The sequence below is a fragment of the Simochromis diagramma genome, unplaced genomic scaffold, assembly GCF_900408965.1.
Source record: "Simochromis diagramma unplaced genomic scaffold, fSimDia1.1 OVJJ01000150.1, whole genome shotgun sequence".
Taxonomy (NCBI): Eukaryota; Metazoa; Chordata; class Actinopteri; order Cichliformes; family Cichlidae; genus Simochromis; species Simochromis diagramma.
Genome location: NW_024387083.1, coordinates 1,483,087 through 1,504,383, shown reverse-complemented (window position 1 = coordinate 1,504,383; position 21,297 = coordinate 1,483,087). Strand labels below are relative to the sequence as shown.

At 41.0% G+C, this 21,297-nt stretch overlaps 3 protein-coding genes and 1 non-coding gene across 4 annotated transcripts; 3 read left to right on the top strand and 1 right to left on the bottom strand.

Annotated features, from left to right (window-relative positions):
• Positions 1-2,043: 2,043 nt before the first annotated feature.
• Positions 2,044-10,591, top strand: kri1 (KRI1 homolog). The gene is made up of 18 exons (XM_040045779.1): positions 2,044-2,286; positions 2,424-2,500; positions 2,596-2,698; positions 2,784-2,886; positions 3,758-3,815; positions 3,899-3,948; positions 4,027-4,129; positions 4,225-4,302; positions 4,410-4,522; positions 4,611-4,839; positions 4,944-5,114; positions 8,270-8,345; positions 8,506-8,621; positions 8,720-8,882; positions 8,957-9,087; positions 9,616-9,680; positions 9,760-9,855; positions 9,939-10,591. The coding sequence occupies exons 1-18, from the start codon at positions 2,202-2,204 to the stop codon at positions 10,426-10,428; spliced, it is 2,307 nt and encodes a 768-aa protein (XP_039901713.1). The 5' UTR covers positions 2,044-2,201; the 3' UTR covers positions 10,429-10,591.
• LOC120742608 lies at positions 9,431-9,529 on the top strand. Its single transcript, XR_005697898.1, has one exon. It is a non-coding gene; the product is annotated as a Z30 small nucleolar RNA (small nucleolar RNA).
• A 584-nt stretch (positions 10,592-11,175) lies between the features above and the next one.
• On the top strand, positions 11,176-15,168 carry spc24 (SPC24 component of NDC80 kinetochore complex). Its single transcript, XM_040045824.1, has 6 exons — positions 11,176-11,306; positions 11,800-11,974; positions 12,138-12,282; positions 12,373-12,477; positions 14,770-14,846; positions 14,948-15,168. Exons 2-6 carry the CDS (start codon positions 11,809-11,811, stop codon positions 15,052-15,054), a joined length of 600 nt encoding a protein of 199 aa, XP_039901758.1. The 5' UTR covers positions 11,176-11,306; positions 11,800-11,808; the 3' UTR covers positions 15,055-15,168.
• A 1,461-nt stretch (positions 15,169-16,629) lies between these two features.
• s1pr5a (sphingosine-1-phosphate receptor 5a) lies at positions 16,630-20,072 on the bottom strand. Its single transcript, XM_040045806.1, has 2 exons — positions 19,933-20,072; positions 16,630-19,244 (listed from the first exon to the last, which is right to left on the bottom strand). Exon 2 carries the CDS (start codon positions 18,944-18,946, stop codon positions 17,810-17,812), a length of 1,137 nt encoding a protein of 378 aa, XP_039901740.1. The 5' UTR covers positions 18,947-19,244; positions 19,933-20,072; the 3' UTR covers positions 16,630-17,809.
• Positions 20,073-21,297: the final 1,225 nt, after the last annotated feature.

Genomic DNA, 21,297 nt, shown 5'->3' with positions numbered 1-21,297 from the left:
GTTACTTTTCAATGTTTTAGCAAAGCATTTGAACACTAGTGTAGCTTATGGACATGCCTGCAATGTTACTTCTGTTAGAACAAACATAATCTGGTGAATAAAGCAGCATAGATGTGAATTCCTTTAAACGGGAAACTATTCAAAAATACAATATAATCAATATGATGTAAAAATGTAGGCCACGCAGTCCAAATAGGTACACAAAATGTGTACTTACAGAAGAGCTGACATCAGGGGCGATTTTAGCCCATTTTTGGGGGTGCTTCAAAGCACCCCCAAAGATTTCTTACTTTTTTTGACAATATTTGCTGTTTGTGTGACACACTACTAAAAATATAAAAAGCATACAAGTGCCTGACTTAAAACAGGACATATTAGCTGCATTTAACCTTCAGTTACTCTTTATATAGTTAGGTAGGAGTCACACCATGTTTCTTTCTAGCTGACTGTCCTGTTGCTCCCATTGAAAATTATGCAGCCTATTTAAAATCTAAAACTTAAAATTGTTTTAGCCTACTGTTGTTGCCACTGTCCTGTTTGAAATGGAATGAGAGAAGCTGCTTATTTTGTCATATGTGCATGTGCCGATATTAAACCCAGGAACAACATTCAGGTAAAAATGAAAGAACAAATGATCCATCAATCAAGAATAATGTTGGATCAGTGTTTCAATATTTATATCTTTTATTAGATGTACATGTGGTTTGGTTATTTGCCTTTTGGTTGAAAGTACACTGAGAGAGGACTTTTTTTTATTAGTGATCTTAATAATATTTTTTTTTCATATTAATGTAATTTTTCGTCTAATTGAATACAATCTATTTGTGTATGATTGTCAGTCCAAAGAGGGAGAGAGGAAAGAGGGAACGTGAGGAGAAAGTACAAGGTCAGGAAGAAACAGGGAATAGTGACAGGCACAACAGAAACTGTTAAACTGCTTGAGAGAGTTGATCACCAAAAAGTGATAGACAGATTTGCCAACCTCAAGGTGAGGCCACATAGGTTAAAATAAAAGAAAAATCTGCAGAGCCGTAGTAGTATCTGCAGTAAAGATTTTTTCATACATTGTACCATAGGCAAAGTTGCCTCCATTTTTATATTTTTTTATCAATATTTTGTACATTTGTACATTTCAAGGACTCTATTTTTGGAGTGTATTTTGTGTATTTTTTGTATATTGAGTGTATTGTATTACACATTCAAAATGAATCTCTGACAAAAAATGCACTCAGTTTACTTCTTACTCACTATGAGCATCATTCATTATTCTCCTGCAGTAATTAAGGTTAGGATATGTATTTTTTTTATTCCAATCCATTCTTCGTTTGCAGCATTTAAATAAACTTTATCAGATTTGATGGTTTTGTTACAGACTTTAAAAAAAGTGTTTTGCTTTTCTTTCACAAATGTGGGGATTAAATTGTGTTAAAATGTACAAAACAGTGATGTCATGTTTTGTGACGAGGACCCAGGCACAGAGAGACTTGATGAATTTAAGAATCTTATGATTTATGATCAAGAAATTTGCAGACTTGCACAGAGATGGTAAAATTATGATGACTGATAACGGAGAAGAAGACAACAGACGATGACGACAGGGAGGATGCAGGGACTGACAGAGACAGGGAAGAAGTCTCATCGTGACGAGTGAAGTTTATCTTGCCTGGCTGGGCAGCTCTCTGGGTGCTCAGCACCCCCAAAACTCTGATCCTAGAATCGCCCCTGGCTGACATAATGTACAAATATGGATAAAATTAAATTAATTCAACTAGTTCGTGCAAAGATCTTTTAAGGGGGTAAACATTTGTAAATGAGTGTAATTTGTTGCTTCATATACGAAACTTTGTTACAATTTAAAATAACAAAAAAAGAAGCACTGGCAGTGAAAATGGTCATTTAAATTTATTGTGCAATTTATTCAGATTTTTCAGGACAGAAAAAAAGTCACGCTGATGACGTAGATTTCTCACAAACTCATGATACTTGGCGTTACAGTTACAGGAAACGCGAGGATTTTGGGCTTCAACTCATCAAACTGGTAGTCGCGCGCTCCCTGCCGGCCAATCGACGTAACGCACGAATCGTACACCGGAAACCACGTGTTCCAGCGTTACCATGCTTCTGTGAGCGACCTGGATTACTTCTCTTGGCTGTGTTTACTTGTGAGATTTAAACTACAGGGGCCTTTTTTCTGTGAAAACATGTCGGGCAAGTCGGAGCTGAAGATTAATTCTCAGTTCGCGCAGAAATATGAGAAGTATCGACAGAAAGAAGAGCTGCAGAGACGTAAGTGTGTCACTAGCTAAGCAGCGTGTTAGCATCCCAACGTGGGGAAGTATTGCTAGCTTTAAAAGTAGTTGTTTTCTCCAGGGAAATGTGAAAGTCGCTATTATAATCTCTGCGTTCACGCTGTGTTTGTGCAGTGAAGGATCGCTACGGAGACCGAGCAGATGAGAGTGACTCGGGGTGTTCAGAGTCCAGCTCCGATGACAGTGAAGTGGTCAGTTAGCATCTCTAACTTTTCTTTTGCTTCCACTCCTTATCAATGAGGTGCTTGTATACATAACTGTGTGTGTGTGATTTTCTCACCTTCAGGAGCTGGACCCTGGTGTTGAGAGGGATTTTTATAGGACTCTGTCGCTGCTGAAGAAGAAGGACCCAAAGATCTATGAGAGAGATGCTAAGTTCTACTCAGAAGGTGATTGTTGGGTATTGACATTAGCGTTGTTGTGATGGTTAGTAATAATCTTCATGCAGTGAAGTGACTTACCTGTTGCTTTCAGGCGCATCCAGCAGTGATGCAAAACCTTCCACCTCGAAGGAGAAAGCAGTAAAGCCCATGTATCTTAAAGACTATGAAAGAAAAGTCATCCTGGAAAGGGAAGGGTGAGTGAAAATCTGTTTAACTGCATCAAATAGCGTGAGACTACATCAATCAGGGATATACAGGTAGTACCAAATTAGAGCCTGACTAATGTGCTGGTAAGCCGCTATTACTGTCTGATATTGACACATTAATATGGGTATTGATGGATATGGTGTCTGATATGAAAAATATTTTACTTAATGCTGAAAAGGTTGAGGTGTTCTGGTTGGGAAGTGTCACAAAATGACATGGTAGGGATGCAATATACACTTATATACAATCATACACTCACTTAATTAGTTACACCATGCTATTACCTGCTTTCACCCTTGTTTGCCTTCTGGACTGCCTTAATTCTTTGTAGCATCAATTCAACAAGGTGCTGAAAACAATCATCAGAGGTTTTGGTTCATACTGACATGACAGCATTAAACATTTGGTTCAGATTGGTTAGCCCCACATCCATGAAGTGAAACACCACATCCCAAACATGCTCCATTGGATTGAGATCCTATGAATGGAAGCCATCTGAGCGCAGCGAATTCATTGTCATGTTGAAGAAACTTTCACATCTTCAGAGTCACTTGAATTACAATCTTCCCTGATTCTGATGCTTCGTTTGAGCTTCAGCAGGTTGTCTTGACTATGGTCCATATGTCTAAGTGCACTGACTTCCTGCCATGTGATTGCGTGATTAGTTGTTGAACAGGTGTGCCTAATGTATTGGCCAGCAAGTGTATTTATAATTAATTACACAGATCTTGTAAGATGCCAAAGAAAGCTAGTCCCTGATTTGCTGCTTAGTGGGTCAGGAAGCATTTGGTGTTTTCCTCCTTCATGTGTTTCCTGTTTAATTCTCTGCCTGTAACACGTCTTGTTCTTGTTTTGCAGCAAATATGAAGATGATGACGATGACAGCGATGATGAGGAGGCTGTCAAGAGAAAAGAGGTAGGCAAAGTTCTTCACTAATATGTCTCCTTAGGAATGAACAAACTGATGCTTTCATTCATCACCTCTGTTTTCCTTCAAAGAGAGCCGCCTCTCCCAGCTACATGCAGGAGCAGAAGGAGCTGAAGGAAAGGTAAGTTAAGAGACACCTCGTGCTGTCCTGCTCTCGCACTCAAAGGCTTCTTACTGAAGTCGAAATCTCTCTCTGCAGCTTCCGGAAGTTCATCCAGGACAGCGATGACGATGATGAAGCTGGTGAAGCAGACAGAGCATCCCAGCTGCTGACCAAGAGGATCAAAACACAGGAGGAGAAGGTCAGAAGCTGATACCTGGTGCTCTTCATCTTTAAATTGGCGTCATTTACAGATGATTTTCAGGTCAGGTTAAACTTATCTGTGGATGCTCGTAGGATAAAGAAGAGGCAGATTATGTGGAGTGGCTGAAAGGCCAGGGAGAACTCGAGGGTGCAGAGGAGGTGAAGGACATGGTGAGTGTGTGTAAAAAAAGGCTGGAGAGACTTCAGGAAGTTACATTTTGGTTGAGAAAGATGTTTGTGTTTAACTGACTGGTTATAAATGGTTTGTGTTGATATAGAAATATTTAAAAGACTACTGGAATGACCCAGAGCTGGATGAAAAGGAGCGTTTCCTGAGGGATTACGTGCTAAACAAGGGCTACCTAGATGACGATGATGATGATGATGAACGGTATGTGGAGGACCAGTTGGTTTATGACTTACTCGTGAAGTGAAGAAACACTGCCAGCTTTAACAATGACTTATTGGGCCACATGCAGGATCCCAACCTACGATGAGGTGGTCCAGGATGACGTGGAGGATTCAGAGGAGGAGGGGGAGACTTTCTTAGAGCGCCAGGAGAACTTTGAGAGGAGCTACAACTTCCGCTTTGAAGAGCCCGATTCTCAAGAGGTCAAGACCTACCCCCGAAACATCGCCACCTCTGTGCGCACCAAGGACGACCGCAGGAAACGCAAAAGGGAGGAAATTAAAGAAAGGAAGCAAAAGGTGTGGATCATGTAGGAGAAGGAAGGAAAAAAAACCCACAGGAATCCAAGTTGATCCTTTATTCGTTTGTTAATATTTGACCCCTTTCCTAAAAATTACTTCAGGAGAAAGAACAGAAGCAGGAGCAGCTGAAGCAGTTGAAGAACCTGAAGAGGAAAGAGATTATGGAGAAGCTGAAGAAGCTCCAGGAGCTGACGGGGAACGAGCAGCTCGCTTTCGATCAAGCCGACCTCGACGGAGACTTCGATCCAAAACAGCACGACCAGCTCATGCAGGTCAGTGTACACACACACACACACACACACACACACACACACACACACACACACACACACACACACACACACACTTTATTTATATATCCCCAAATATCACAACAATAGCTGTCTGAAGGTTCTTTATATTGTTAGGTAAAGCTAGCAATGCAGTAATACAGACAAAACCCCGACAATCAGATGATCTCATATGAGCAAGCACTTGTTGACAGTGGGGAAGAAAAACTCCCTTTTAACAGGAAGAAACATCTGGCAGAACCAGGCTCAGGGAGGGGCGGGGCCATCTGCTGCCATGGTGTGTGTATGAAAACTGAGAGTCTCTGTGGAGTTTACTGTGGCACATGCAGATAGTCCAAGGTGTGGTTCTCTGTAATCCCAGGCTTTTTAGCTTTTATCATGACAACTGGCTAAAAAAAAAAGGTTAGATTTAACCTTTGTCCTGTACAAGTACATAAGCTAATCATCCAAACAAACTTCAGGCTTTACACCAGTGAACAACAACAATTGTTCGTATTTATTTGGTGAGGATGCTGCTTTTTATACGCATAACGTTTTACCACGATGTAGTCATAGAGTGAATGGTATTAGCTGCTAAAGCTAAAATAAGGTGCTGCACACTGCAATGATAAAGCATTAGGATAGAACACGTTAATCAACAAAAAAAACCAAACATGTAAAATAACAAAAAATAAACATGCCAGAATTTAGCTTATTTTTTATAAAGCAAAAGAATTTTAAAAAATTATTTTATGTCAGTTTTTAATGTTTGGTGTTTGAGAGGGCAAATTCACCTGTGTTTTAATCTGGATGTAGGGACAGCTGGGAGCATTTGCTCAGTACAACACACTGATCTAGTGCGAGCGTGCAGGGTTAAACCTTCAGAGAGGTACGGACGTGCCAAGGCATACGGTGACTTGAGAAGAAATTATTAGAATCTGCTGTAAAACTTACCAGGACTTGATGTAAGGAAGACACATTTGCGGGACCATAAATCCTGCTACACACACAAACACACACTGAGGAGATAAAACCCACATATACTCTGTTGGGAGGAGCCAAACGATCAGTGGCATACAGGGAGTGCAGAATTATTAGGCAAGTTGTATTTTTGAGGAATAATTTTATTATTGAACAACAACCATGTTCTCAATGAACCCAAAAAAAACCCTCATTAATATCAAAGCTGAATGTTTGTGGAAGTAGTTTTTAGTTTGTTCTTAGTTTTAGCTATTTTAGGGGGATATCTGTGTGTGCAGGTGACTATTACTGTGCATAATTATTAGGCAACTTAACAAAAAACAAATATATACCCATTTCAATTATTTATTTTTACCAGTGACACCAATATAACATCTCCACATTCACAAATATACATTTCTGCCATTCAAAAACAAAACAAAAACAAATCAGCGACCAATATAGCCATGTTTCTTTGCAAGGACACTCAAAAGCCTGCCATCCATGGATTCTGTCAGTGTTTTGATCTGTTCACCATCAACATTGCATGCAGCAGCAACCACAGCCTCCCAGACACTGTTCAGAGAGGTGTACTGTTTTCCCTCCTTGTAAATCTCACATTTGATGATGGGCCACAGGTTCTCAATGGGGTTCAGATCAGGTGAACAAGGATGGCCATGTCATTAGTTTTTCTTCTTTTATACCCTTTCTTGCCAGCCACGCTGTGGAGTACTTGGACGCGTGTGATGGAGCATTGTCCTGCATGAAAATCATGTTTTTCTTGAAGGATGCAGACTTCTTCCTGTACCACTGCTTGAAGAAGGTGTCTTCCAGAAACTGGCAGTAGGACTGGGAGTTGAGCTTGACTCCATCCTCAACCCGAAAAGGCCCCACAAGCTCATCTTTGATGATACCAGCCCAAACCAGTACTCCACCTCCACCTTGCTGGCGTCTGAGTCGACTGGAGCTCTCTGCCCTTTACCAATCCAGCCACGGGCCCATCCATCTGGCCCATCAAGACTCACTCTCATTTCATCAGTCCATAAAACCTTAGAAAAACCAGTCTTGAGATATTTCTTGGCCCAGTCTTGACGTTTCAGCTTGTGTGTCTTGTTCAGTGGTGGTCTTCTTTCAGCCTTTCTTACCTTGGCCATGTCTCTGAGTATTGCACACCTTGTGCTTTTGGGCTCTCCAGTGATGTTGCAGCTCTGAAATATGGCCAAACTGGTGGCAAGTGGCATCTTGGCAGCTGCACGCTTGACTTTTCTCAGTTCATGGGCAGTTATTTTGCGCCTTGGTTTTTCCACACGCTTCTTGCGACCCTGTTGACTATTTTGAATGAAACGCTTGATTGTTCGATGATCACGCTTCAGAAGCTTTGCAATTTTGAGACTGCTGCATCCCTCTGCAAGATATCTCACTATTTTTGACTTTTCTGAGCCTGTCAAGTCCTTCTTTTGACCCATTTTGCCAAAGGAAAGGACGTTGCCTAATAATTATGCACACCTGATATAGGGTGTTGATGTCATTAGACCACACCCCTTCTCATTACAGAGATGCACATCACCTAATATGCTTAATTGGTAGTAGGCTTTCGAGCCTATACAGCTTGGAGTAAGACAACATGCATGAAGAGGATGATGTGGACAAAATACTCATTTGCCTAATAATTCTGCACTCCCTGTATGATCGTGGATCACAAAGGAAAGTATGAAAATTTACTGCTACCCACATTTAGAGGACTTCTGGTTTTATATTCCAGTGATAAGTAACAAGATAACAATGAAACAACTTGATGTCATATAACATTTGAAAAAAAATCTTTTTTGGGGAAGAAATTTCTGAAACCTTGTTAGGGTTGATCTGAAACTTGAGAGTTTAAACAGAAGGATTATAACCCAAAATTTGGACTCATTTATGGAAAATGTATTTTTTTTTCAGTCGTAGAGAGAGAAAGGGGGGGGGAGAGTGGCGTAAACAAGCTACCTGCTATGATTGTAATATGGATAAAGCTTCACATCCAGAGCAGGAGCAGCAAAGCAACAGCTGTCGGCGTTGACCTTAACGATGGCCGGCCTCCTGCGGTTCACACAGCTGCGTTGCCTTTTTTCAGATTTCTCTGCTTCAGCATTTAAACCAGGAGGTCGAAGGAGGAACTGAAAGTCTTGTTTAACTTCACCGGCAGTTTGTGTTTGCAGAAATTCTTTGGCGATGAATACTACGGAGAGGAGGAGGATGAGAAGCCTCAGTTTGAGGACGATGATGAGCTGGAGGGTGAGCTAACTGAGAAGCCAGTTTTAATCAGATTGAAGCTAACATGTGCTAAATACACATTTGTGGGTTGCACTGAGTCATGAGTAGAAAGTTGATGTGATTGTGGCGCTCAGTTTATTTTTTGCATAAATGTCTGAACACAACCTCCTGTGTGTGACAGAGCACTGGAACTGGGACACTTGGACCGGAGAGGAACGCGAGGAGGACTACGGCGAGGAGTATGATGGAGAGGAGTACAGTGCTGCTGAACCCTACTGCGAGGATCAAGACTTTAATGTGAGCTTATGCTCCTTACTGATCAGTTGTCTGATGCTGATTGTCCTGATCAACAGTCTCTCTCACTAAAAGATCTTTGTTTAAACCTGTTTCTGCAGATGGATGCAGACTATGACCCCAGTCAGCAAACAGTTTCCAAGAAGAAGAAGAAAAAGGAGAGGAAGATGATGAAGAAGGAGGATCTGCCTCAAATGGGCAAGAAAAAAAAGAAGTCTCACTTTGCAGAGGTCATCACCAAGAACAAACCTGTGTTTGATCCTCGTAAGTGCCGTTAAAGCTCGCACGTGCTCTCTAACACAGCGTGGAGGTTGTCTAATGGAGCGCTGTCGTTTCAGAGGAGAAGAGCTTCGAGCAGTACTTGGACGAGTACTACAAGCTGGACTACGAGGACATCATCGATGACCTCCCGTGCAGGTTTCGCTACAGGCAGGTGGTGCCCAATGACTTTGGCCTGACCACAGATGAGGTGAGAGAGGTTGCACTTGCAGGCTTTTCATTTTTGCACAGTGGCAGGTTAATGATGATTACCACATTAAGCTGAAGTCAGCTCACTTAGCTGTGTCCTCAGTGTTTCAGTCTTCTTGTAGCCTCCATATTGGCTCTTAATGCCATGGATGTGTTGCAGTAGCCATGTAGTGCACATTAGGTTGTGGATAATCTCATTTGCTCTCATTATTTGATCTGGCCATGCATGAGTCCGGGCACATGACACCCAACTCTGTTCTGTTCCCACATGCACCAGCATATAGAAGAGTTCAAAGCTGCAGAGCATGTGCGGGAGACGGTGTTTAGGCTGTAGGTGAATTGTTCTGCGGTGATGAGCCTTGGCTAGATTGATCTGGTATTGCTTCCTTCTGGGGAGAGCTCTGACCAGGGAATGATCTCAGCTTAATCTTCTCTCTGAGCAGACCACACAGTGATTTGATGAAGTGGCAGCAAATGCAAAATTATCCAAAAATTGATTTGAACTAATGAGGCTGCTTCCTCTCCGCAGATTATAAAGGCTAATGACAAGGAGCTGAACCGCTGGTGCTCTCTGAGGAAGACGTGCATGTTCAGGTACGCTGGTTCTGTCTTTTAAGCGTTTTGTCCCTTTATCTGATGTCTTTTGTTCAACTTTTCTTCTTTGTTTTGACAGGTCTGAAAAGGAAGAGCTGAGCGATCTGAAGAACTATAAAATCAAGGCTCAGAATGACAGGAAGAAGAGAGAAATCCTTAACTCTGTGTATCTGGAGTGAGTAACATATTGATCTACTGTATTAATGAATGTGTTCCAATCATTTTATCAATATGTGACTATGTTAATTTACCCTACAGAGGCGATGAAGATGTGATTGAGGCCAAGACAAAGGTGGGCAAGAAGCGAAGAGATCGTCTGAAGAACGCTGAGAAGCAAAACACAGAAGCAGAGGATGGTAGTGCAGTCCCCCCTGTGGACTCTACAGAACAGACTCTTGTTCAGGCTCTTCAGGAGGCCGGGGATGCCATTGAGGACGAGGAGGAGATTCTGATTCCCAAGAAGAAGAAACATAAAGGAGAACCCCAGATTACAGAGGAGGCGGTGGCAGCAGCTAAACCAAAAGAAGTGAAAAGTGGGACTGAGAGACCGAAATGGTCTAAGAAGAAGCACAAGCATTCAGGTGGCCGTATCCTCTCAGGAAGAATCGGGGTGAAGATAGGCGGCCGGGAGTTCAGTAGGCAGAGACTGAAGGCCTATGGCCTGAACCCCAAGAGACTGTACTTCAGACAGCTCGGCAGACAAAAACGAAAAGCTCAGGAGAAGAAGGAGAAGCAGAAAAAAGAGTGACAGCTCTGCCACTGTTTCAGATACAATCCTTCATAATCATGGTGTGAAATACAGCACGGAGAAAAATGGCAAATTTTCCAAATGTTTCACTACTTCACATTGACCCTTTTGACTGTATAATGTAAATAAAATGTGTATTAAATGGTAGCTATGAAAACCTGAAGCTCCAGTTCTGTTGTGTAATCTTGTTAATCTTGCATTGGTTGGAGTCATTTGTGCCCGCTTATGTTTAGGTGTGGGTGGTTTTTGTATGTCAGGCATTTATGACTCAGATCTGGCAGCAGCTCATTGATGTACTGGATCCCTGAGAACCTGCATGACTTGCTAATTTCTGAAACCCCAATGGCATTGTGGTTTGTTTTAAATGTCATCCACGGGGGCTCTTAGAAGTGCATCATAGCTCTGGGCTCAAAACAGCCTGTTGGTTGGCCTGTCTTATAACTGCAAAATCAATTTGCTGTATTGAGTGGGTTGTATCTTTTGTTTTGGCCAGTTTCAAAAGCGAGTGGTTGGGGAAAAAAACATTTCCAACTATAGTTGGAAAAATAACAAGGGGGAACAGGGTTGAAAGTGTATCAATACACAAAACTTGTACCTTATTCAATTCCTCATGCAAAGCTGTTTTAAGAGGTCGACATCTGCAATGTTAAATGATTAACCAGCGTGTTAAAATCACTTAAAGTGGGAAATTTAAAGTAAAATTACAACAGGAATTTCTGTAAAGTCAAGTAGTCCTCACATGTTTTGTCATTTGACTGGTGTACATTAGGGGGCGGTATGAGCTTAAGGCCGGTCTGAAAGTCAGGCTACTACCAACGAAGAAGAAAAGAAGCGGCGCGCTCAGCGGATGAATTTGAATCCTGGAGGAGTGCTAGTCGGTATGTTTACTGTTCTAATTTGACCTCAAAACATGCTTCTTCCTTCCATAGCCCTGTTGTTACTTGATTGACATACCCTGGAGGATATTGTTGGGCACTCGTACTGTGTTTGTTAGCATTTTTAGAGCATGCTAGCTTGATACGCAACTACCGTTCAAAGGAAGCTTTGATTCGTAAACGTAAACAAGTCTTTATGGGCCTTAAAATTTCACCTATAGCGCTTAAAATGGAAAGTAATGTTTTCTAAACTTTTTAACGTACAGTTTGTAACAGGAACGTATGTCCAAGAGCGAAAATAATCTCCTCCCCTTGTTAAACGGAATTATCAAGATACTCAAACTTTACTTTGTGTTATTACACAGTCAGACTAACTCATCTGGGTGTTTCTCACGGTTGCATGTTTACCCCTGAAGCTTAATGAGTCTTCATAAACTCTTTCACAGCATTAGCCGACATGTTTTCACTTTAATCTAGTATCTTCTGTGCTTTCTAGCTGCCCACTATGGCTCAAGGTCATAAATTTCAAGACTTGGAGGAGACTGGGGAGGCTTTGGTGGGATTCATCAACAGCAGTCAGCCTGACAAACTGAAAGGGCTGAAAGATGAGCATCAGGCTCTTTTTGATCAACACACAGAAACAGCGAAGATTGTCACACAGATTTTAAAAGGTAAGCAAACAGCCCGTTTGTTCCTTTTACACCATCGTGTGCATTTTCATGGGCACATGAATCCAAAGGGAAGGCTGTGAAATTTTGTGGCACTCGTGTAAACTGTCTGTGTCAGAAAAACTTCATTGTATTCCCTCTGTGTGTCGCTCTCCTCCATCCTCAGATTTGGCTCAGATTGAAGAGAATGCAGGTCAGAGGCTGTTGGACATGGAACAGGAGAAGATGCGAAGGGAGAAGGAGCTGGAGAGCTTGGAGGAGCAGCTGAGGCAGTGCACAGCGAAGAGCCAGATCACTGACTCAGAATTACAGTATCCTTTTTTGTAGGTGTGTTTGTCATGAAGAAAAACGGCTATAAAACAAGTCCATTTTATTTGTTATCTTCCTGAACCCTCCTCCAGGTTTCTTCAAAAAGAGTTGGAAAGTCTGAGAAACGCTGAAAATGAGCTCGAGATTCTTCAGAGTGAAGTCGAAGAAGACACCACCGAGGTCATCCCTTCAGCAGTGTGAGTGTGGTACAGTTAGTTAAAGAAGGGTTTCATCTCAAATAAGATTTAGACAAGTCTAAGAATATATATGTGTGTGCAGTTGTGCATCAACAGTAAGAGTGCAGATGCTCTCAACTTTATATGTTACAACACCATTCAGTGTGAACAGTGAAGACAATCTGGATATTTTTTAATTCTGGGATTTTTCTTTAAATTCTTTCAACTTTTTTATCAGGGTGGATGTGAGATGGTTCTTAAAAAGTCATGTTTAAGTTATCGAATTCTCAGAAATGGTTCTCATGGTCTGGAAAGTTCACTTTTTAATGTGTGTTTGACTTGCAGAGATGGATGGTAGTGGTGGTTCAGTTATGCAGTCATTCCAAAAAAAGTCACATTAATGCATAAGCAAGCATGAGATTACAACTGTGAGCATGTGTTTCTTTGACCTTAGTTGCTGAGGTAGCTAAGTAAATCATTGTTTTTCACGAGCAGAGATCACCCCAAACAGCAAAAACATGATCATAAAATTCATCTTGCCTGACACACCAGCTTTATGTCACAATCTCACTGTGCTGTGCATGCCTAACAGGCTGCACATGGAGCAAAGTGTGAACATCAGGGTTTTTTTTTGTTTTGTTGTTGCATTCTAGCATCAGCATTGCCCTATAAATATCACAGAGAGAAGAAAAAAAGCAGCAGGCATGCCTGTGGTTGTCAGAGATGTGCACAGACCTCTGCAAAAATAATTTATGTTTACCTTTTTATTTAGCATTACAATATTCAACCATTAAAGGTGATTTTAAAAAAATCACTTTACTGTCAAATATTTAATGCAATGAAGACACATCTTGACAGTCAGGATTAACAAATAATCAGTTATGACAATAATCAAAGTTTTGATAAAGTTAAATGGAAGAGGAAGTGAGTTTGTTGCCTGTGGGTGTTTGTGGAAATCTTTCCTCTGAATTTGCTGCAAACCTGCACTTCCAGTTGGCTGTTTTTGTAACTGCTATGCTTCTCCAAACGGTTGCCTTTTAATGTTGCCCGGGCTTTTGACAGCTCTGGAGTAAACAGCATTTCTTATTATGCATACTGGATATGAATGATCAAAGTTTGAATATACTTATATCAGCTATTGAATTAAGGCTTTACAAAGAACATTTTAATAAATAATAAATTAAAATAGTCTGGGAGTATGACAAATAAGAGGGCTCATCTCATGCACCACCTGGTATAATGTTGGCTGAGCAAACTTGCATTAAATCAACACTGGTTACACTTAGCTGGGCAAAGCTACCTCCTATTTCAGAGCAATCTAATGGCTGAGTCACACAACAGCAGTGTTCTTACGTCTATGTCGGTGACTTCCTATTGATTTTTTTTCGCATTCTGCAACTTGTGGTGACTGAGTTGCAATTGCGCGGTTCACCTGATAGGGGGCAACCTTTCTCCAAACAGTTGCACTCTGACTTGGACTGACTGCAGTCACTCAGAGAGATTGTTGAAGGTTTGCGGATAACTATCTGATTTCTAAATACAGATTGCTCACTGCAATAATTAAATATCAATTTTTGTTAAATGTGAATTTGTCTATGTAGACAGCAACAGTGATTTTTGAAGTTATATTACAATTAATTGGTGTATTATCAGAAATAGATTGCATGTAATTGCCAGCTTGACTCCATTCAGTATCAGACTGATTGCAGACTGATGCTGTCTAATGGCAGGTTTGAGTGTCAGTGTTGGTATGTTTGATAATATCATCTTTCAGCAAAAAATAACTGAAGTGAGAGAACTTCAGTTTTATCGCATTGGATAAAACTGACAAAGTTTAACTTTGAGGACATCATTTGCAGTTGAAAAAGGTGCTAAATCACAATGTAAGGTACTGCAATAATCAGCAGATCCAGAATGTTAAAAATCTCAATATTATTGTATCTGATTATTCCCACCTCGAGTATTTCACTTTTTATATGCTTTTTAAAAAAATGTTGTGAGTTTGAATAATTACCACTATGGCCAGATCTTGATTTTTTTTTTTTTTTTTTTTTTTTAATCAATTAATTGTTGTTGTTTTTTTTTTTATGGTATCGGTACTTCCTTTTGTTTTTATATTCTAACCCTTTTATGGTACTTCCTGTTAAAATAGAAAAGGCAACATGTCTGTCTACATGTCTATCACATGTCTGTAAAGAGCTTTAAACGCTGCACTGTGCAGGCATGTAATCAGAGATGATCTGAAGCACTGACTGTTTGTGAATTCTGTTTATTCTTGTTTCTTTTCTCTTTTTTTTCTTTTTTTTTTAATAGATACGTGGCTCAGGTCTACTACCTAATAACCAAGATCAAGTGGGAATATGACACCCCGGCGAACATTTTAAAAGGAGGTACAGTCATGTTTTCTCATTTTTAGTGTACCATCTTCTCTCTACTTGAAGTTTGGTGTTGATGTGGCTTCAGACCATCAGCTTCTTTCCTTACATTGCAGTGCACTATGGTGCAGACCTGGCAACCCCCATCAACATCGACACCACCTCGCGCTCTCGCATTGATGTAAGCGACCAGCTTTGGGGCTTCGTCAGCACCGAGTGGTAGCCGAAGGACGGATGTGAAGTAGTCAGAGGTGTTGAGTGTGTTATTTTTGTTTGTCTGTGGAAGTGCGTGTTCTGTTCTCGTGTTTTTAAAAATTAAAATTGTCACACCCTTGGATTTGTGCCTTTTTGTTTAGTGCCTAAAATGTTGGTCGGGGTGCCCTTAGTCTAATGTGTTTCAGTAATGAGGATGGGATGAGACTGAGTGGTTTGACGGTCACTAGATGTCGCTGTAGAGTGTCATCTACAGCTTTTCTAAATGTCTTTAGAGATGGCATTTTGCTTTACTGAGTGTTGTATAGTTTAAAGATTAAAGGAAAAGGCTGTTGACAGATTTAAAAAAAGATTTAGAGGTTAAATCAGTAAATAAAGGTTTTCATTTTTTCCCCTTCATTAACGTCACCATATCAAGGTAGTCTAATTAATTTATTATAAACTGGGTGTCTTAGTATTTAATTTAATAGCTTTACACTTTTCAGTGTAATTTTATTATCAGAATCTAGTTTGATTTGGCAATCACGCTCATCCTGTAATTTTAGCTCTATTTAGTTTTTATTGATCACCTTAAACAGCCAAATAAAAATATCAAGTTTAGTTATTTATTTGAATTTTCCCCTCTATGTCCAGTCTGCAGTGGCTGTTGTTGGGCCTTTCTTTTTCTTTTTCAAAAGTAAAACATGAACTACGAGGCCATTAAAATCCCCCCAGCATCATTTATATGTGGCTTTGCTGAACTAGCAAGTTGTGCATTTGCAGCAGGAGAAAGATTTTCAAATATAAAGTATCCTGGTTGCCCACGCATGACACTGTGGGTTGTGTTATATACCCTCAGGCCTTGTTCTACAAGAACTAAGTCACCCCTTTCTTTGCAGGATGGTGTTTGGTTTAGAGTGGGCAGGATGACATATACAGACTTAGGGAGACATAAATTCACAGCTACCAGAATGTGGTTTCCTTACGGTAAACAGAGCATTAAGCGCACAGTTTTGTTTTTTTTATTTCTGCAACTTCATCGATACCTCTGCCTCAGCACACATCATTCGGTGGTTTTGGCAAGTGGTTTCCATGGAGGTGGGGTTTTGTCACTTAAGCCCGCGTTCCAGTGTAGTATTCTTGAGCTTTCCTTTGATGATGTTTGAGTAGGTATTTGAGCTTTCAGTTCTGCCGAATTATTTAAGCGATGCTTCTGTGTAACTTGGTAAAGGCTCCACTTATGGTCTGTTTAGGTATTTTAGTATCAATTAAGTAGCGGCGTGATAATTTAAGACCAGCTTTAGTAAGTAACGGTGTTGTTTCGTCTCAGAGTACCAGAAATGTGTCAAATCAAACACAAAGTGCTACAAGCACATCATTTATTGCGTGACTTCACATTTTTCTCCATGTACAGTAGGTGGTAGAGAGGTGACATTTTTAAACCTGTCTATTAATGACTTTTTCTTATATCTCGAGTTGGTAATTTTATTGTTTTCCTATTGTATATGTCAGGAAGTGCCAGGTATAAGTATAGATATTTTCGTAGCGAGAAACAGGAAGGATGTCGACCTCTTGTGAAACTTTAGAAGACACAAAGACCTCGATGTAAAAATCGTTCACATATTTTTATTCAGTGCACTTATAAAACCATCATAACTTAAATGACAATTATACAAAAAAATACTACGCAAGTAGGTTAGAAGTATTTACAAAGTATACAAAAAACTGTAAATATATATTTTACTCTCATTAATGTACAGTATTAAAATAATTACAGAATTAATTCACCAGGTTGCACACACTCTGATGGGTTGTGATCAGTCGCTACTGTTGCTGCTGCATCAGTTAAAGCTGAGGGGAAAAAAAAAGTTTACATCATTTCATCAAACACAACGAGCTCGAGCTTTCTCCGAAGTCCACAGTAAAACATCTCACTGCCACATACTGCTCTGTCAAACCCAGAAGGCGTCTGCAAGCCTCCGCTGTCAGCTTTTATTGCTTTTAGGTATTCATCTTGTGTTGCTACATATGTTAAAAGGACCTCCAAAGCAGCGAACCACCCAGCTCAGCCCCCCCGTATGACGTCCTCTAGGCCGCTGAGCGTATGATGTTGGCAGAGGAAAAGCGGGGGGGGGGGCCTCTACTGAGCATTGCCACTGACCAGAAACTCATATGGCAGAAATTACATGGGTTTGGCAGCAGCTTTGCTGGGTGTGGATGCTCCACATTTATGACAACATATCATTATGTGCTACACAGGCTGAGGAGAGATAAGGATGAATCTCGTGCTTTGGTTTCACTCTATCAAAATGCATTTATGTGAAACATCTGCACACACTCTTTGATTTCTCTGTACGTGCAAACACTGCTAAGTGCTCAATCAGAATACTGGCCTTGTTAAGAAGTCAAAGGAAGAAAAAAACTAATGCTGTTTTTGTTGTTGTTGTTTTCCTACATGAAACTTAAAGCTACTATTTAAGGCACTGATGTTTCTGTTAGTCACTGTCACACTTTTATATGAATTGTGAACATAAATGTTTATATTTTTACACTGAATGCTTAACTATAAAGATCTTTCTCCCTGTTTGGACATCGCCACAAACATGTTGCACATTCTTTAGATGAGAACTGAAACAATGTCAGAGTGCACAACACAAAACTTCAACTTCTGTTGCATAGTCGATAATGCGTCTTAGTTCATAAGGGGTAATCGAATCACACACTAGAGGCAAAGTTCTTAGTCCGAGTGCTTGCTGTCAGTGTTAATTCAAGAGCGAGGCACAGTGTCATGTCCTGGATATCCTAGGATAAATGGCTTTAATCGTCGAGGGTGTAAAGTTACCGGAGGAGACTGTTGTGTCCAGGCCCTCCAGCCTGTGTGAAGCTGCATCCGTCTGTGTCTTAGTGGTGCTACAATCCAGGAAGGGCATCCCGATTTTCTTCACCTGCCCGTCTTCTGTCATGAGGCAGGGTCGGCAGAGCAGCCTGATGATGGCCCTCCTCATGTCCTTGCTGGTCAGGGTGTAGATGATGGGGTTAAGAAGAGAGTTGATCATAGCGATGCCCAGGAAGTAGTCTGCCTTATGGAGCACCTTGCAATTTCCTTTTTGGCAGGAGAAATCCAGCAAGAGGAGGATGAAGAGAGGCAGCCAGCATGCGATGAAGACTCCCAGCACTATGGTGACTGTCTTTAGCAGGGCCATGTACTTCTGGGACTTGCGGTAGAGACCTTTCCGGTGCGGAACCGAAGCGAGGCGTTGAGTGTTGGCCTTGACGATGCGGAAGATGCGGACGTACAGGACCACGATGGACATGAGGATGGCGCTGAAGATGGTGATGCAGAAGAGGATGTAACTCTTGGCGTAGAGTGGCAGGACTGTGGAGCACTGGTCCAGTTTACCCATGCAGTGCCAGCCGAGGACTGGCAGGACACCCAGGAATACAGACAGTACCCAGCTCGCTCCAATCAGAGCGAACATGCGCCCCTGTTTATTGCCCTGGTACGGCTTCATCCTCACCATGGTGACATGGCGCTCGATGGCAATGGCCAGCAGGCTGATGACGGAGGCAGCCAGCATGATGAACACACCACCTTCACGCAGGAAATACATCACAGGTGTCATGTTTAATGTGTGGACACCAGACGTAATGATGTTCACCATGTAGGTGAAGCCTGCGAGCAGGTCAGAGAGAGTCAGATTGCCCAGTAGGTAGTACATAGGAACGTGGAACTTCTTGTTCTTCCATATGGCCAGAAGCACCACAGCGTTTTCTGCAACAATGAGCAGACAGACCAGCAGGAACGCAATGGCCTCGGGTTTGAGTCCGTCTTGCTGGTACTTCTCATTGTCGAGCTTGCCCACGTACCTGTAGTGCTCTGTGATGATGGTCTTGTTCTGGTACTCACTAAACATCACAGACATAGTTGCAGAGGTAGGCCTCGGGGTAAAAGATGGGGCTGCAGCAACACAGGCAGCACGTTGTTGCGTTTCCCAGAGATTTTTTTTCTTTGCCTTTTCTGATTTTAGGTTAGATCCACAGATGAGGTGTCATACAGTCCTCCACCTGAGCATTGTTTCTTCTTTCGGAACTTAAATATGCAGGGTGGAAAGCCTTCCTTTGATGCTATCACTTAGGATTTCCTGTGGTATGACAAAGTTTCCTCCAAAAATCAAAATATTCAATGCTTGGGGCGCGCACTAGGAGGCGATGATAGCGAACCTGCATAAAACAAGAGAGGAAAAAGTAAACGTGAGACGTGAAACAGCGGAGGAAAGGAAACAGGGGATCACTTAAACTCCAATATTCGAAAATCCAACAACAATAATAAAAAGACTACACTCGATTGGAATCACATTAATGACTAATGAGGACAGGAAGTCTCCAGCGGGAAATGACCATTTACTGTAACAACTTCAAAATAGCTGTAATGAATTCATCGGGGAAAATGGTTTAAGCTTGAATGGAAATAACGAGGAAGCTGTAATTGATCATTTTCCTTAATTCGTTGCAGTAGAAGCTATAGTTTTCTGCTTTTTAATTTCTTAAATTAATGTTTTCTTTCACCGCTACTACACATAAAAACTTCAAAGTGGCTCCCAGCTCATAGAGAGCCATTTGCCATTCATGCGTAAATATGCATTAACCTTTCCAAACCTACAAGTCCTATAGATAACATAATTAACCCTGTGCTTTTTGTATTTTATTTCATTTACTTTACCATTTATTTATTTAACAACTAAGTCTAGCCTTAATTGCCATACGTAAAATAAGAGCTGGCCAACACTCGATATGAAGTCAAAATGAACTACACTGATGAGTTTTAAAGCGAGTCATACATTTTACGCACGCAGAATAAAAAGAAACAAACTAAAAAAAAAAAAGTTGGAGAATAAAAACTTTAACGCACCTTAAAAACGTTGAAATATCCAGTAAGAGTTTGAAATGAGCCCTCGGCAGGAGGAGAGGACGCAGGCTCTGCGATCACAGCGCACTACAGCCACACGCGACTGTGCTGTGGGAATAGAGGAGGGCAGGACTGAACTTGCTGCAGTGGGTTGGTCTACGACTCTTTGTTTCAACGAGTTTTTTTCTCCCTCTTTCGCCTGACCCCTTCATTTTATATGTATATATATATATATGTGTGTGTTTGTTTGTTTTTGCCCTTATGATAAATTGCACCTCTAAGACAGATTGTTTCTGTTTTCACGGCAACACAAGAAGAGGAAGAGAGTGGGATTTTTTTTCCACCTTATCAGTTTGTCCCCAGGGTGCAGCTACGCGCTGCTGTAACAGAGCTGCCAAGTGGATTTTTTTTTAAATTTCAAGTGTGTATGGAAGTGTGGCTCCGTCCTGCTCCTCTGGTTTTGTCTGATTTTCTCCTTCACTCGCCCTCTCCTCTCTCAGTTCCCCACAGTTCATAAAAAATAGAGACTCCGAAAGGGAACTCAAAACTCCAAAGTTAATTTGTCAGTGGAAAAAACAGTCATTTGTGAGACTCTGTGCAGCTGGATCTGTTTAACAGTCCAGAAACCCCAGATTTCAGAAAATAACTCGGTCAGATAGGCCTCGGCTGTAATTATCTTTTAGCTCACACATCAAAACTCAGCTTTTCTTTTTTTGGCCAACATGTCATCTATAAAGCATTACAAAAATCCCTTTCAACCATGTGTTTAGACAGAAACATGTTTCTGCTTTGAGTAATAATTCGTCTCTGATATGGGTTTTCAACACACACACAAAGCTTTTGTCCTTCTCTGTCATTGAACAAGCCAGACTGTTTGTACATAGAGACATTTAAGTGTCTGCCATACATTACTCACTTCCAAAACACAGAGAAAAACCCATAACTTGTAATATCTTCCGTTAAAATTCACACATCTCACACCTTTCATCCAGCCCTCTATTATTCACTCAACTGATTTGAAACTGCAGAAAAGGGAAAAACTTTCTTCTCTGCATGAAATGTATTTTAACAAGCATTTCCTGAAGTGACTGCCAGCTACAGATGACAGAAACCAGCTTACTTATGCTTAATTTTTTCTTCTTAAGCACAAAAACCACCAAACATGCAAGGTTTACAGCTATTTCCTTTAAATCAAAAATAAAACAAGGAACTTGAAATCAAGCGTCTTCTTCAAATAATTGGAAGCTAAATGTCATTTTGATGTTCTGTAGACTGAGCAACCAGCAGCATGAGTCCCGTGGTTCTTCATCTTCATTCTGAGCTGCGTCTCCAAACAGAGGGCAGCTTTCATCGGGAAGGTTTTGAAAT